The 14073-nt window shown below is 45.8% G+C and overlaps 1 protein-coding gene across 2 annotated transcripts in view; it reads left to right on the forward strand.

The window, feature by feature from the left end:
* The first annotated feature begins 2762 nt into the window (after positions 1–2762).
* Positions 2763–14073, forward strand: part of COG7 (component of oligomeric golgi complex 7) — a 61450-nt gene continuing 50139 nt past the window's right edge. For both annotated transcript variants that reach the window (XM_081131780.1, XM_081131781.1), the window contains exons 1-4: positions 2763–3707; positions 7298–7446; positions 7740–7856; positions 11013–11181. In XM_081131780.1, the coding sequence (XP_080987906.1) occupies positions 3542–3707; positions 7298–7446; positions 7740–7856; positions 11013–11181 (601 nt within the window). In that variant the 5' untranslated portion in view covers positions 2763–3541. The remainder of the gene's footprint in view (positions 3708–7297; positions 7447–7739; positions 7857–11012; positions 11182–14073) is intronic.

The following is a 14073-nucleotide window of genomic DNA, read 5'->3' on the forward strand; positions in this document are numbered from 1 at the left end:
TGAACCCATAGTTGTAATTCTGTTCAGCTCCACTACTGCCTCTAAGTAGGGCAAGTACTTACTCTCAAGAGTTTTCCCTGTAAAGTGGGTAGTAGGGTTGTTTATGTTTGAGAGTGAAGTGAGTGGATATATGTAAGGCGACTAGAATACGACATCGCACTTAGCTAAGACATTTCAGTTGCTATTTGCTCTTAGCTTGTCCACCTGGCTTCCAATGCAGGAGCAGACTGGCCTTGCCCATAACTATTTAAAGTTTACCTCATGAAACACTTAAAATTTTGGTGTGGTGCAAGTTAATACTGAGACACAGTAAACGCCAAAAGGTACAAGATAAATACATAACACTTGTACTTCTATAACAAGAAACTTAAAATCATTAAAATTCTCTCCACAGTAGCATTAAAATGAATACAACATGGGAATAAATTTAACAAAGGTACAGGACATTGATAATGTATAACTACAAGGTACTGCTGAGAGGAAGATCTAAATTGGAGGTCCTCAACCAGGGGTGACTTCTCCCTACGGACACTTGCAATGTGTGGACATTTTTGGTTGTCACAACTTAGGGAAGGGTGGCTACTGGCCTCTAGCGGGTAGAGGCCAGGGATGCAGCTAAACGTAAAATGCATATGACAACCCCCACAACAAAAAATTATTTGGCCCCAAACATCAATAGCACCAAGGTTGAAAAAATCCTGATCTTAAGTGGAGAGACATCTCATGTTCACAGATTGGAAGACAGTATTGTTAAAGTGACAATTCTCTAATTGATAAATTCAATATAATCCCTATTCTAGCAGCAGTTTTTGTAGAAATTGATAAGCTGGTCATAGGATATCTGTGGAAATGCAAAGGGTCTCGAGTAACAAAATAATTTTTTAGTTATATCTTTATTGATTTCAGAGAGAGGAAAGGAGAGGGAGAGACAGAGATAGAAACATCAATGATGAGAGTCATTGATCGAGCCCGCAACCTGGGCATGTGCCCTGACCCGGAATCGAACCCCGATCGCCTGGATCCTAGGTCGATGCTCAACCGCTGAGCCACGCCCGGCCGGGCATCGAGTAAAAATAATTTTAAAAGAACAAAGTAGAAGGACTTACACTACTGCATTTCAAAAATTAGTAGAAACTACAGTAACCAAAACAGTTTGGTATTAGTACTAGACATACGGTAGAACAATTAAGAGTCCAGGAACCCTTACATTTATGTCACAAAGATCTAAAGGCAATTGAGTGGAGAAAGGAGTGTTTTCAACGAAGTGTCCTTGGATAATTGAATGTCTGCACACACACACAAGAACTTAGACTTCTATCTCACACCATACACAAAAAATGAACTCAAACTAGACCACAAACCTAAATGTAAGAGCTAAAACTTTGACTCCTAGAAGAAAATTTGGGAGGAATTCATGATTTTGAATTAGGCAAGGATTTTTTTTTCTGTTTCTTAAATAGCTTATTAAAAATTATGTACTGTACGTTACTGGGGATTGAACCTACAACCTTGGCATATCTGGATGATGCTCTAACCAACTGAGCTACCCATCCAGGACTAATATTTTTTAAAATAAAATTTTTTTGATTCCAGTTGACATACAATATTTTCAGGTATACAACATGGTGATTAGACATTTATTTAGCTTATGATCAGGCTGATAAATCTAGTACCCACCAGACACCATGCATAGTTACTACAATATTATTGACTTGTGTGTTTTAGTTTACATACCCCTGACTATTTTGTAACTGCCAATTTGTACTTCATCTTTTTTACCTATCTCCCCACCACCCCTTAGATACAAGAGTATGATCCATAAAAGGAAAAAATGGTGATGGACTTTATATTTTAAAAAAAATTGCATCTCAAAAGACCATTAAAAAAGTGAAAAGAGGCCCTGGCCCAGTAGCCAATTGGTTAGAGTATCGTCCTGGGACACCAAGGTTGTTGATTTGATCACTGAATCGTATACTTACTGTTAGGCATGAGCAGAGCAAGGACCATGGGTCAGGCATAAAAACCCACGGTGGCAGGAAGCCCCGATGCCAAGCAAGGGGCAAAAGGGGGGAAACAAAAACCTTGTCCCCAGGGTAACCTATCCGACCCAGCATGACCCAACTGGTCATGCGGTTTAGATCCCAGAGCAGTTGCTCCCTAAAGATAACATCTAGGCCTCAGTTGTATTTCAGCTCCAGGCCCAGAAAAGCAGCAAAACCAAAGTGGCATAGGGGCCGCGTCAAGACCATGGGCATTGACTAGTGACCGCCCCACCCCCACCCTGCGCCCACCAATCTGTGGAGACCAGGACCCTGAAAGAGCAAACTCCCAAAGCTGATGAATATTCCGTTGAGACCCTCCCCTAAGGCCTCCCTTGAGATCCCCGCCTGGGAGGAGGAGATAAATTTGCTCAGGATGAAGGCCCCAGTGCCCTCGCCGCTAGGGGAGCAGGCCAGCGCCATCTCCTTCCCCCCTCTTCCCTCCCAGGGGCGCACCGGGCAGCCGCGTCTCCTCAGGGGCTTACCCCCTGCACCCGTCTCCAAGGCCCCTTCTCTGACTTCTTTGAGCCAAGGAGCGCAGCCTCGGCTCTCCTGCTACTCTGTGCTCTTCCTTGTTTCACCCTGGGCGCTAGCTGCTGCCCTCACGGACCCAGTGCCCTGAGGCGCAGTGCTGGGTGGCCCCCCTTCGGTCATCGCACCCCCTTTCCTTAAACTGTTTTCCTTCGCCCACCTCTGCGACGGCTGTTTAGCCTGCCCACGCGCAGCCAGTGGGAACCTTTCCCTCACAACGGGTGCATTTCACTCCTGCAAGTTCCCTGTTCAATAAAGCTGTTTCTAAAGTGTCAGCTGGTCAGGGAGGGAAGAGGCACAGAGGCGGCGGAGGCTGAGCAGGGCGTGGGCCCGACCAGCCTGCTCCTCGGGGCCAGGGCGCCCGGCCGCCGTCCTGCCCTGTGGATTAGGCCTCGGAGCACCGCCACATGCGCGCGGAGCGGCGAGTCATTTACAACTGTCCACCAGAGTGTCGTCTTTTTTTACGCTTCGTTTCCTACGCCAGGGTTTCCCTGGCGCTCCCAGGCCTTCCTGAGGTGTGCGGGTTGACTTTCCGACTGGAGGGAGCAGCCATTGCGGGCCCGGGGTTCTAGCGCGGGCTCCGGACACGACAGGAGGTCAGCGCGGCGGCGACGGGACCGGAGCGCAGAGTGGTGCGCGGAGGCGGCCGGACCGGCACCGCGGAGGTCGGGCTGCCCGCGCTCAGACGCCCGCAGGGCCGCGTGCAGCGGTGCGACGGACCCGCTGCTCGGCGGCCTCAGCTCCACCTGGCGCCGGGAGCAGCTGGACGCCAGGGCGGTGTCCGCGGAGGAGCGCCCGGCGCCCGCTCCCAGGAGGCCCCGCGCGCCGCGCTCGCTATGGTAACGGCCCCACTTCCGGTGAAGTACGGCGCGCGGCGAGGGCCCCTCGGGCCGCGGAGAGCAGCTCGCTGACGCGGGCGGCGCCGCGGCGATTGCGGAAAATAGCAGGGCCCCGGGCCGAGCGGCGCGGCCATGGACTACTCCCGGTTCCTGGCCGAGGACTTCGACGTGAAGGAGTGGATCAACGCGGCCTTCAGGGCCGGCCCCAAGGAGGCGGCGGGGAAGGCGGACGGGCACGCGGCCACGCTGGTGATGAAGCTGCAGCTGTTCATCCAGGAGGTGAACCACGCCGTGGAGGGTGAGCGGCGGGGCCGGCGGGGCCGGCGGGGGAGGCGGGGGGCGGCGGGCGCGGCGGGCGCGGCGGGGGCGGCGGGGCCCTGCCGGGCGGTGGGCGTGCGCGCTGCCCGCGGCGAGGGGCGGGCCGGGCCGCTCTCCGTCTGCCCTCGCGGGTCCGTAACACTTGATGATTCCACCTCGGGCAGTGCTGTCAAGTTTCCTTTTAAAACGTAAACTAAGAGTTAATTTTCGGGATGTTGAGTAGGAGTCGGCTGAGCCTTCCTTTGGTAAACGCCCGTCGGGCGTGTGGGAAGGCCCGCGCGGCGCCGTCCGGTGCGCGTTCGCTGCGGCCAGGGAGCCGGGCCGGCCGGAGTAGAGGCTGCAGCCGTTTTTGAGGGCAGTTAATGTAACAGCAGCACAGCAGCGCCCCCCTCAGGAGCTCCTGGGCGCGGGGTCAGCCGCTGTGAGCCAGTCTCCGTGCTGGGCTCTGGGAAAGGGCGGTCAGCAGCCTGCCCCCTGGGAGCGTAGGGTCCGGCAAATGGACCTTTTAACAAAGTCAGGGAAAAGGGACGCTTATTTCACATCAGATTCTTTATTGTACTTTTTTTTTTTTTTTTTTTTTACACGAATTACTGAGCTGTGGCTTTGCTGAGACTAGAACCCGGAGCTGGAAGGCTGGAAGAGGGTGCAGCTACCTCCTGTCCAGGAAGGCTTCCGGGGCAAAAGGGGGGGGCATTAGTGATGGCGGATGTGTGAGTGCTTGGCGTGTCAGGCATGGTTGTCAGCGCTGTGCATGAGTTAACTAAGTGGGTCTCAGCCACCGGGGATAATGCCTGCCACTGTCTCTGGAATATTTGGAAATTGGTGGGAAGTTTTTTAGTTGTCGAAATGGTGGAGAATGACACAAAGATGGACAGCGATGCCCAGTGTCCCACAGGGCATATCTGCACAATGAGGAGTGTCCTGGCCCCAGTGTTAATAGTGCCCCCTTATTGGCATGATTATCTCATTTTAGCCGGACAGTAGTCCTTAGAAATAGGCAGTTATTACTCCCACTTTATAGTTGTAGCAACTGCGGCTGAGAGGAGTAACTTGTCGAGCGTCATGTTGCTAACGAATGGGAGAGTCTGGATTTGAACCCAGGCAACCGGTTGCAGAGCCCAGGCTCTTATCCAATGTATGTACTTTGCAGCCTTTCTGGTATTAAAGGGAGAGGCTTGTGACTATGAAAAGTCCTGGCTAGGCCAGAGAAAGGTGAGAGATTCTAACAGAGCTTCATCAATAACATCAATAAATATTGGTCATTGTTATTATCGTTAGAGGATCATGCTTTCTTGGGGGAAACTTCTGCTGGAGATAAGGCAGGAGAGTAGATTGGGATCAAACTGTGGAAGGCCTTTTTGGCTATCCTGAGGGGTTTGGGTTTCATCCCATTGGCAGAGAAGCTTTCGGAGGTTTATGTTTACGGAAGATGAGACAAGAGCCCAAGTCCGCAGTGAAGAGAAGTTACTGCAGAGGTGCTAGCAGGAGGTGCTGAGGGCCCTCAACTGGGGGATTGATTTGCTCATTCAGTCAGGCACAAACTCTTTTCCAGGGTCCAGAGGCACACTGTTGAGTAAGACTCAGTCTTAGGTTGGAGCAGTTGGCAGGGGCTAGATCATTCAGGGATTTTAATGTGACATTAAGGAGTTTGAGCCTTGGTGGGTGTGGCTTAGTTGGTTGGGTGTTGTCCTGTGCACCGAAAGGTTGCGGGTTCAATTCCCATCAGATCACATGCCCTGGTTGCGAGCTTGATCCCTGGTAAGGGGCGTGCAGGAGGCACCCAGTCAATGTTTCGCTCCCACATGGATGTTTCTCTCTCTCCCTCTCCCTTCTCAAAAAAAAAAAAAAAGTTTGGATTTTATTTAAAATGAGTGCAATGTGAAGGCAGTGGAGGACTTTTAAGCAGGGGAATAACATGGTTTAACTACGTCCCCATTAGGGGTTAGATTTGAGACATTTTTAGGAAAAACAGGGAGAACTTGCTGATGGGTTTGAATGAGGGCTGATGGGAGAGAATGAAGCACAAGGGCAAATTCTTGAACTAAACTGTGGGTGGAGGTGCCAGACATACAGTAACATGGAGAGAATTTGTAGTGAGCCTGCATCTACCGCTCTCCAGATGCTGCAGTGAACACCTTACTCTTCTTACTTTACTATTCTTACACTAATCTATCCACTTAACCTTAATCCATCTTATTTTTTGATGTACATTTTAAAATAAGTTGCAGACATCAGTACACTTCACCCCTAAATATTTCAATTAAAACCCTAACCATTATAGTTAGAATTCAACATTTGTTTACAGCTTTTTTTTCATTAGATAAAATTTACATAAGATGAAATGCATGGATGTTGTCTGATGAGTTGATGAGTTTTCACAAGTGTACAACTAGTATAACTCAGACCTCCGTAAGACAGAGAATGTTACCATCACAAAAAAGTGCCCCCATACCTCTTTGCAGTGAGGTCTGACTCTTACCCTTCCAGAGGCAACCCCTGAAAGTGATAGTTTTAAAATGGGTACAAGAGTGGACTACATTTTGGGGAGCTGTAGAGAGGGAAAAAGATACCCTGGGCACCAGCCAGGTCTGAAGAGGGACTCTTGAGGCTTAGCATTTAGAAACCAGGCTGGGGCCATCCCCGCCTGTTAAAGTCAGTGAAGTCTGTTGAAGAAATCTCTGTGTGTTCTGTTTTCTCAGTCTTAGAAACTTACCTGGGGTCAGTGCTGGAAACAGGTTGTTATTTCAAGGCAGAGCTGGATGAACAGGTTCCTGAAGTTGTCTTCAAGACGCGAAGGTCCATTCAGCCCACTGGTGGAACAGGAGACCCTGGGCTTCTTTGGCTGATTCCCAGTGAACATCTCATTAAAGGGTTAAAAGGCTATACTGTTAACCCTCCCTCCTCTTCCAGATAACACATCCTGGTCTGCAGAGGTGTTCAAACTTTATTTTCCACTTGAAACATTAAAAAAAATGCAGATTCCTTGGTTTCCCTTGGTCTCCTACAAAACCTACTAATCAGGAATTTCTGCATGGTAGCCTAGGGGCCTGCATTTTAACTTCACTGCAGCTGGTGCTGCTGGTCTGCAGACTGTATTTTGAAAGAGTCTGTAAAGTTTGGTTTCAGCTCTGTGAAATCTTGGGCAAGTTACCTAACCTCTCTGAGACTCAGTTTTCTTGTCTGGAAGAGGTGACTGCTAATGATTGGCATGAACAGTAAGTGATATAATGTATGTAAAGCACCTGCTGCATAATAGCATCCACCTAATGCCAGAGTCCATCATTCTCCTTCCTCTGAGAGGGTGTTACAGTTGTACTCAGTAGTGGAAAACAATTGATGATGGGTCAGGTTGATGGTGTGTGTTGTGTTAAATCACATGGCCTTTACCCATCAGTCTGGGAGGACATGGTCCTGGCAGAGGCCAGCTCCCCTTTCACCGCCCATTTTCCACAGGCTCGAGAAATGGTGTGGTTGATAGACAGCTTCTTCCTGTCTGATTTATATTGTCACTGGTGAATGGTCTGATTTTCACCTTTGGTGCCTATTTCTGTTCTTTGATTCTTGCTACAGAAACAAGTCACCAGGCCCTTCAGAACATGCCCAAAGTGCTCCGTGATGTCGAAGCTCTTAAACAGGAGGCATCTTTTCTGAAAGAACAAATGATTCTTGTCAAGGAGGACATTAAAAAATTTGAACAGGACACATCGCAGTCAATGCAGGTACCTTGGCTCCTGTACTGAATGTTGACTCGTGGTTTTGGAAGACATTCACTCTCAGAGTGGGAGGCCAACTCAGAATTCTGCCGAGCACGCAGACTACTCTCTTGCTGAGTTCTTTCAGCTTATTTATCTGTTTAGCGCTCGCTGGACATTTATTCCTGTGACTGGTGTAAGGGGCACATAAGCTCCCTAAAGATGGCATTGTGCCACAATACTTAGGTTTCAAGTCATAGATGGGAGGTAGAGAAAATGGAACATCCTCTTCCTTGATTTTTGACCCCTTTCCCTTTTAGGTGTTGGTAGAAATCGATCAGGTGAAGTCCAGGATGCAGCTTGCTGCCGAGTCCCTTCAGGAAGCAGACAAGTGGAGCACGTTGAGTGCTGACATTGAGGAGACATTCAAGACTCAGGTAGGTTTCTTGTTGAGGGGATGTTGTGAAATCTGTTCAGGTGGCCACTTGAGGTTTGGGGAAACTAGTGAGATAGCCATTCACTCACAACCATAGGGGTAGGAAATGGCCTCAGACAGAGATATTCAGACACCGGGAAAGGAGAGTCCAAGGGTGCTCTGAGCATTTCCATCCTCTACTTTGTACCCTCTGCTTGACTGAAGCTTCTTAGTCCCAGGGGGTGAATTCAGGAGATGCTCCGATAAAAAAGGCAGAGAAAGCACAGTAAATGAGAGTGTGGAATGTGGGCAGAGGGGCCTTACCCCCTGCAGAACTGTGGTGAGTTAACCCCTCCTGACTGCCAAATGTGGAAAGTAGTGATACTTCTGAACTTGCTTATCAGGATGAAGTGAGATGATGTCTTATGAAAAACTCTTTTTTACTTGTAAAGCAAAGTGGATTATCATCTCTTTTGCTGTTTTTAAAAACTTTAAAAAGTTTTTTAAGAAGTGATAAATGTACATGGAAAAACTTTAGTAAACAGGAATAACAGCCAAAAAAAGTCTTTCTTGTAACCCTGACACCCCCCAATTAAATTCCCTTCTCCATACAAACCCTGTTATCATCGTTATGCCTGTCCTTTCAGATACATACACACCCAGATATATGTTCCCTGCCCATTTTTTCCCACAAGTGGGAGCACATTGTGAACACTGCTTTGCACCTTATATTTTCCCTCAGCCATCTATTCTGTGTAATTTTTTTTTAAATATTCTTGTGTATGTATTTTTAATTCTTAAGTTGGCTTTTTTAATAATATGTTTTTATTGATTTCAGAGAGAGGAAGGGAGAGGGAGAGGGAGACAGAGACATCAAAGATGAGAGTCATTGATTGACTGCCTCCTGCATGCCCCCTGCTGGGCATCAAGCCCACCACCCAGGCATGTGCCCTGACTGGGAATCAGACCTCCATCTCCTGGATCATAGGTGGATGCTCAACCGCTGAGCCAAGCCGGTGGGCTTCCATTTTTAAAAAATATATTTATTACTTTTAGAGACAGAGGAAGAGGTGGGAGGAGAGAGTGCGTGCGAGATAGAGTAAGAAAGAGAAACATGGATTTGTAGTTTCACGTATTTACGCATCATTGGTTGATTCTTGTATGTGCCTTGACCGGGGATCGAACCTGCAACATTGGTGTATCAGGATGACACTCCAACTGAGCTACTGGCCAGGGCCCTTGCCCTACCATTTTAACCTTTAATGGATCCTCATTTTCTACGAGATAAATCTTATGCACACTCACAAGTCGTAGCCTTTCTTTCACAGCTGTGTGTGGTTTTTTCTGTGGCCACCCCACCAAATGAGTTCTACATTGTGACTGCTTTGGACTGTTAACACCATCCCTTTATGTCTTCTCTGCCTGAATGGTCCTTCTTCTTCTCCTTTTCTTATAGGCAGTAGACCTCCACTGGCCCCTCAAGGTCCAGCTGAAGTAGCACCTCCTTTCTTACTCTCCCTGCTGGCCCCTTGCCTCTCACAGGCAACATTAATGGCTCCCTAACCTGTGGTCCTCAAACACTGAGCCGTACTTGTTAAATTGTATTGCAGTCTCCTGTCCCAGTACTCTGAACTCTGAGGCGACTATGTGACCCCCAATATAGTGTGTGACACATATCATAGACATGTGGAATGCTGAAATGAAATGCAGTTAGTTATTACACTCTTAATTTTATTTTAAAAATAGCATTTATATTTCTAATTATAAACATAATCTATGTGTCTTAGATTTGGATAATTCAGAAAAATACATGAAAGAAACAAAATGATCCTCATTTGTATACCCTAGTAATATGGTTTTTTATGTCTATTAGGTATTTTTCTATGTGTTTGTGTATATTTGTACTTATGAATGTATTTTGTATGTATGCATACATTACAGGTAGTATACATTTATAGATACAGTCAAACAGTGGTTCTCGTACGCCTCCCATCTCAAACAGTTCAGTTCTTGACCAAATTGTTCGTGGAAAAAAATGTTTTTGTTGTCAAACAAATTTCGGTTCTTGACCTGACAACCCTTTCATGCTGATGCATCAGCATGACAAAAAGCGTCTCTGAGGCCACACAGGAGAGAATGCACCAGTGTGAGTCAGGCTACCCCTAAACCTCACCTTGTTAGCATCTCAGGAAATTGTGCTTTGAATATTTTTGTATTTTTTTGCTTTTGTTGCTGGTGAAATGGACGAGTAGCACAATTTTTAAAAACTTTTTTAATTCTCACCCTAGGAGTGAGGATATTTTTTCCATTTTTTTCTTTTTTCTTTTTAGAGAGAGAGTAGAAGGGAGGGGGGAGGGGAAGAGACGGGGGAGAGAGAGAAAGAGAGCGAGAGAGAGAGAAACATTCGTGTGACAGAGACACATCAATTGGTTGCTTCCCACATGCATCCCAACTGGGCGGGGCGGAGATCAGACCAGCAAACCAGGTATGTGCCCTTGGTCTGAACCAAACCCAGGACCCTTCAGTCCATAGGCATATGCTCTAACCTATGAGTCAAACCAGCCAGGGTGCTATATGCTTTTTTATCCTGTTTATTTCACTTAATAGTTAGTGGTAAGTATTTTGCTATGTAACTAATACTTTTCAAAAACATCATTTTTTTATGGCTCTACAATATTCCACCTGCCATTATGGTTGACCCAGAATTTACATTTTATTTATTATTATGGAAGATTTAGGTTGCTTCCACGTTTTTGTTATTACAACACTAAGATCACACTAATTAATTATAACACATTAATGCCTTTGTGTTCTCTGATTATTTCCTTACACAGGTTTCTAGCAGAGGGAATTCCAGGTCAAAGGGCGTGAATGTTTTTAAGGCTCTTTATGTGTGATGCTAAATTGCCTTCCAGAAAGACGATATGAATTTATGGTACCAGACAGACATTGTTTTGCACCCTCACCAACAATAGCTATTATAATTTTTAAAAAGTTTTTCCAGTTAGGAAAATGGCACTTTCTCATTTTAATTTGTATTTATTTGAGTACTAATAATAGTAAATGTGTTTATTGGCCATTTTCTTATTTTATGCTTTTTCATGCATTTTGTCTATTATTAACTGAAGTAGTAGGGGTGTTTTTAAAATAACTATCCTTTGTGCTTCTCTTTTTATAGGATATAGCTGTGATTTCTGCCAAGCTAACAGGCATGCAGAACAGCTTGATGATGCTTGTTGACACACCAGACTACTCAGAAAAATGTGTGCACTTAGAGGCCTTGAAGAACAGACTGGAGGCCTTGGCCAGCCCCCAGATCGTGGCAGCATTTACCTCACAGTCTGTAGGTGAGTGCTGGCCCTTCCTTACCTCTGTGTACCCCTCTTTACAAAGATAAGGCTTCCTGAGTCTTCAGTCTTTACAGTGTCTCAATGTAGATTGAGTTATGTGGATTGGAAGTAAGTTCTAACTGTATGGTGGTTGTCTTTTTTTCAACATTTTATATGAAAAATTTCAAAATACAGGAAAGTTGAAATAAGTGTATTATAATAAACACACCATCTAGATCCTAGCGTTAGCATTTTGCCGCATTTGCTTTGCCACATGTCCATCCATCTGGCCACCTCTCTAATCATCATCAGTAAAGCTGATTTCTTACCCTCACAACTGTTTATATTGGAAAGGACATAATCTGTGTCCACTGCTCCTGCTTCCTTCACTCGAAAGCCCTTCTGCTCTGGGTTTAATGTTCTCCTGAACCTGTTCCATTGAAGCTGTCCAGCAGCTGTTATCAGCAAACTTGGAGGCCTCACCCATTTATACTTTGCTGTTTCTCATTGTCAACACGGTTAATGTTTTTTGCTCCCTTCTTTCTGAAATGCTTTCCTCCCTTGGCTCCTGAGAGGTAGCATAGCTTTGTTTATATGATGGTACATTTCCGATGATGAAATTAAGTCATGAGAAGACTGCTATCTTAAGAGTTCTGTACGATGTCTTAAATTTGTTTAGGATGATTGGGTATGCTGAGACCAGGCTTCATTAGTTGTGTTTTTGGAAATCTATAGCTAGATAGTTATTAATATGAATATGCAGACCTGTGTATATATAAACTCTTATCATACATATAAACATTAAAACTTCATTATACGAGTTTGACCATATAATTTATTATTAAACTAGGACACTTTTTTCTTAATCCTCACCTGAGCATGCTTCTAATATCGCTTTTCAGAGAGTGGAAGGACGGGGAGAGGGAGAGAAACATCAATGTGAGAGGCACGCCAATTGGTTGCCTCCCACATGAGCCCCAGCTGGGCTGAGGATCGAGCCTGCAACCGAGATACCTGCCCTTGGCTGGAATCAAACTGGGACCCTTCAGTTCATGGGATGATGCTCTAACCACTGAGCCAAAGCAGCTAGAGCTCTATTAGGATTTAAGTAGCACTTTTATCAATATTGCTATGACCCCATTAAGTGCTTTTTGTCTGCAGTTCCACTTGAATATGAATATTACCATCTCTGTCTATTCTTACACCAGTACCACAGTGTTTTGATCATTGTAGCTTTGTAATAAGCTATTTTTATTTTATTTTAGAGAAGAAGGGAAGGAGAGAAAAGCATTGATGTGAGAGAGAAACATTGATCAGTCGCCTCTTGCAATGCCCCAGCCAGGGATCAAACCCAAAACCTGGGCATGTGCCCTGACTGGGAATTGAACCCACCACATTTTGGTGTATGGGACAGCGCTCCAACCAACTGAGCCATGCTGTCCAGGGCGGTAGTAGTTTTGAAATGAAGTGTGAGATCACCAGTGTTGAGGGCACCCACTGACATGTGCAGAAACAGGCTTCCTTCCCATGCCTTGCCCAGACCTCCCTTTGCTCCGTCTTCACTTCTTCCCAGCACGCTGCTCCATGCTCACGTTCAGAGTTCTCCCAGCACTTCCACTCCTCTTGAGCCAAAATGACTGAGTATCTGATTGGCATTCTTTGAAGTTTGTAGTGCAGATATTTCCTGGCTTCAACATAGATGAAATGGTGGTGTGTTTCTTTTGGTGGTTAATTTTTTTTTTTTTTAATCTATCTTTATTGATTTCAAAGAGAGGAAGGGAGAGGGAGAGAGAGATAGAAACATCAGTGATGAGAGAGTTATCATTGATCGGCTGCCTCCAGCATGACCCCCACTGGAGATCGAGCCCGCAACCTGGGCATGTGCCCTGACCGGGAATCGAACCACAGTCTCCTGGATCCTAGGTCGATGCTCAGCTGCTGAGCCACGCCCGGCCAGGCATTGGTGGTTAATTTTGGTGAGTATCAGGAAGGATTCCCCGCTGCAAAAAAAATAATGTGCTTTTTAATCAGCCATCTTTCCTGGAAGGCCAAGGTGCTTCTTTATCTAACAGTTTTAAAGGGAAAGCTCTGATAAATTCCTACATCCCCAATACATTACCCTTTTCCATCTGTTTCCCAGAGTGACAGTCTCTAAGTATACATGTCTATTTCACTTTATACAACCAGTGAATTCAGTTGATAAGTTGAAGCAACTTTCTGTGGCATAATTTTACATGTAGCAAGCAGAAAAATGCATTTGTTTATGCCATCTTATGAAAATAATAAGCATTTAAAGGAAAATACTAATTTTCTCGCCCATGGATTCTGGCCCATTAAGGTGAGATCTATTGCCAGGTCTCCCAGGTGTAGCTGGATTGTCTCCAGTGGCTGCTATTACAGAGGTTCCTTGTTAGCAGTTTACTGGGCTTCCTAGAGATGAAGGGGAGCAAAGCAGAGATAAAAGGTTGGGTTAGCTCAGTATTTTTTTTTTGGTTTTTTTTTTTTTTTTTTTAGGTGAATTGTCTTACATTTAATTAATCAGTATTATAAAGTGTTCATGCTACGTATACCTCATAACATCCAGGAGTGTGAGTACCTATGAAAGGAGGAACTTCCAATTTCTGTCCTACAGGATTTTTTCCTTCTTAATTGACTTCTAAGACTGTGACATCTACCCTTTGGCCAGAAGGGGGCAGACGAGAGGCAGCGGCAGTGTTGCTGCAAGTCGAGGCCAGCAGGGACTCGCCTTCCTGTTTTTCTGCAGCCATCCTGGAAGCAAGTGCTTTGTTTAGTCATTTCCTGGGCTAGGGAAGCATGTCAGAAATTACTTGATATCAGACCCATAACTTGGCCCTTAGAGTCCTTTGCTTCGTGTGGAATGCGGATGTTTACCAACTTATTTAGTTATTC

The sequence above is a fragment of the Miniopterus schreibersii genome (genome assembly GCF_964146895.1).
Source record: "Miniopterus schreibersii genome assembly, chromosome: 3".
Taxonomy (NCBI): domain Eukaryota; kingdom Metazoa; phylum Chordata; class Mammalia; order Chiroptera; family Miniopteridae; genus Miniopterus; species Miniopterus schreibersii.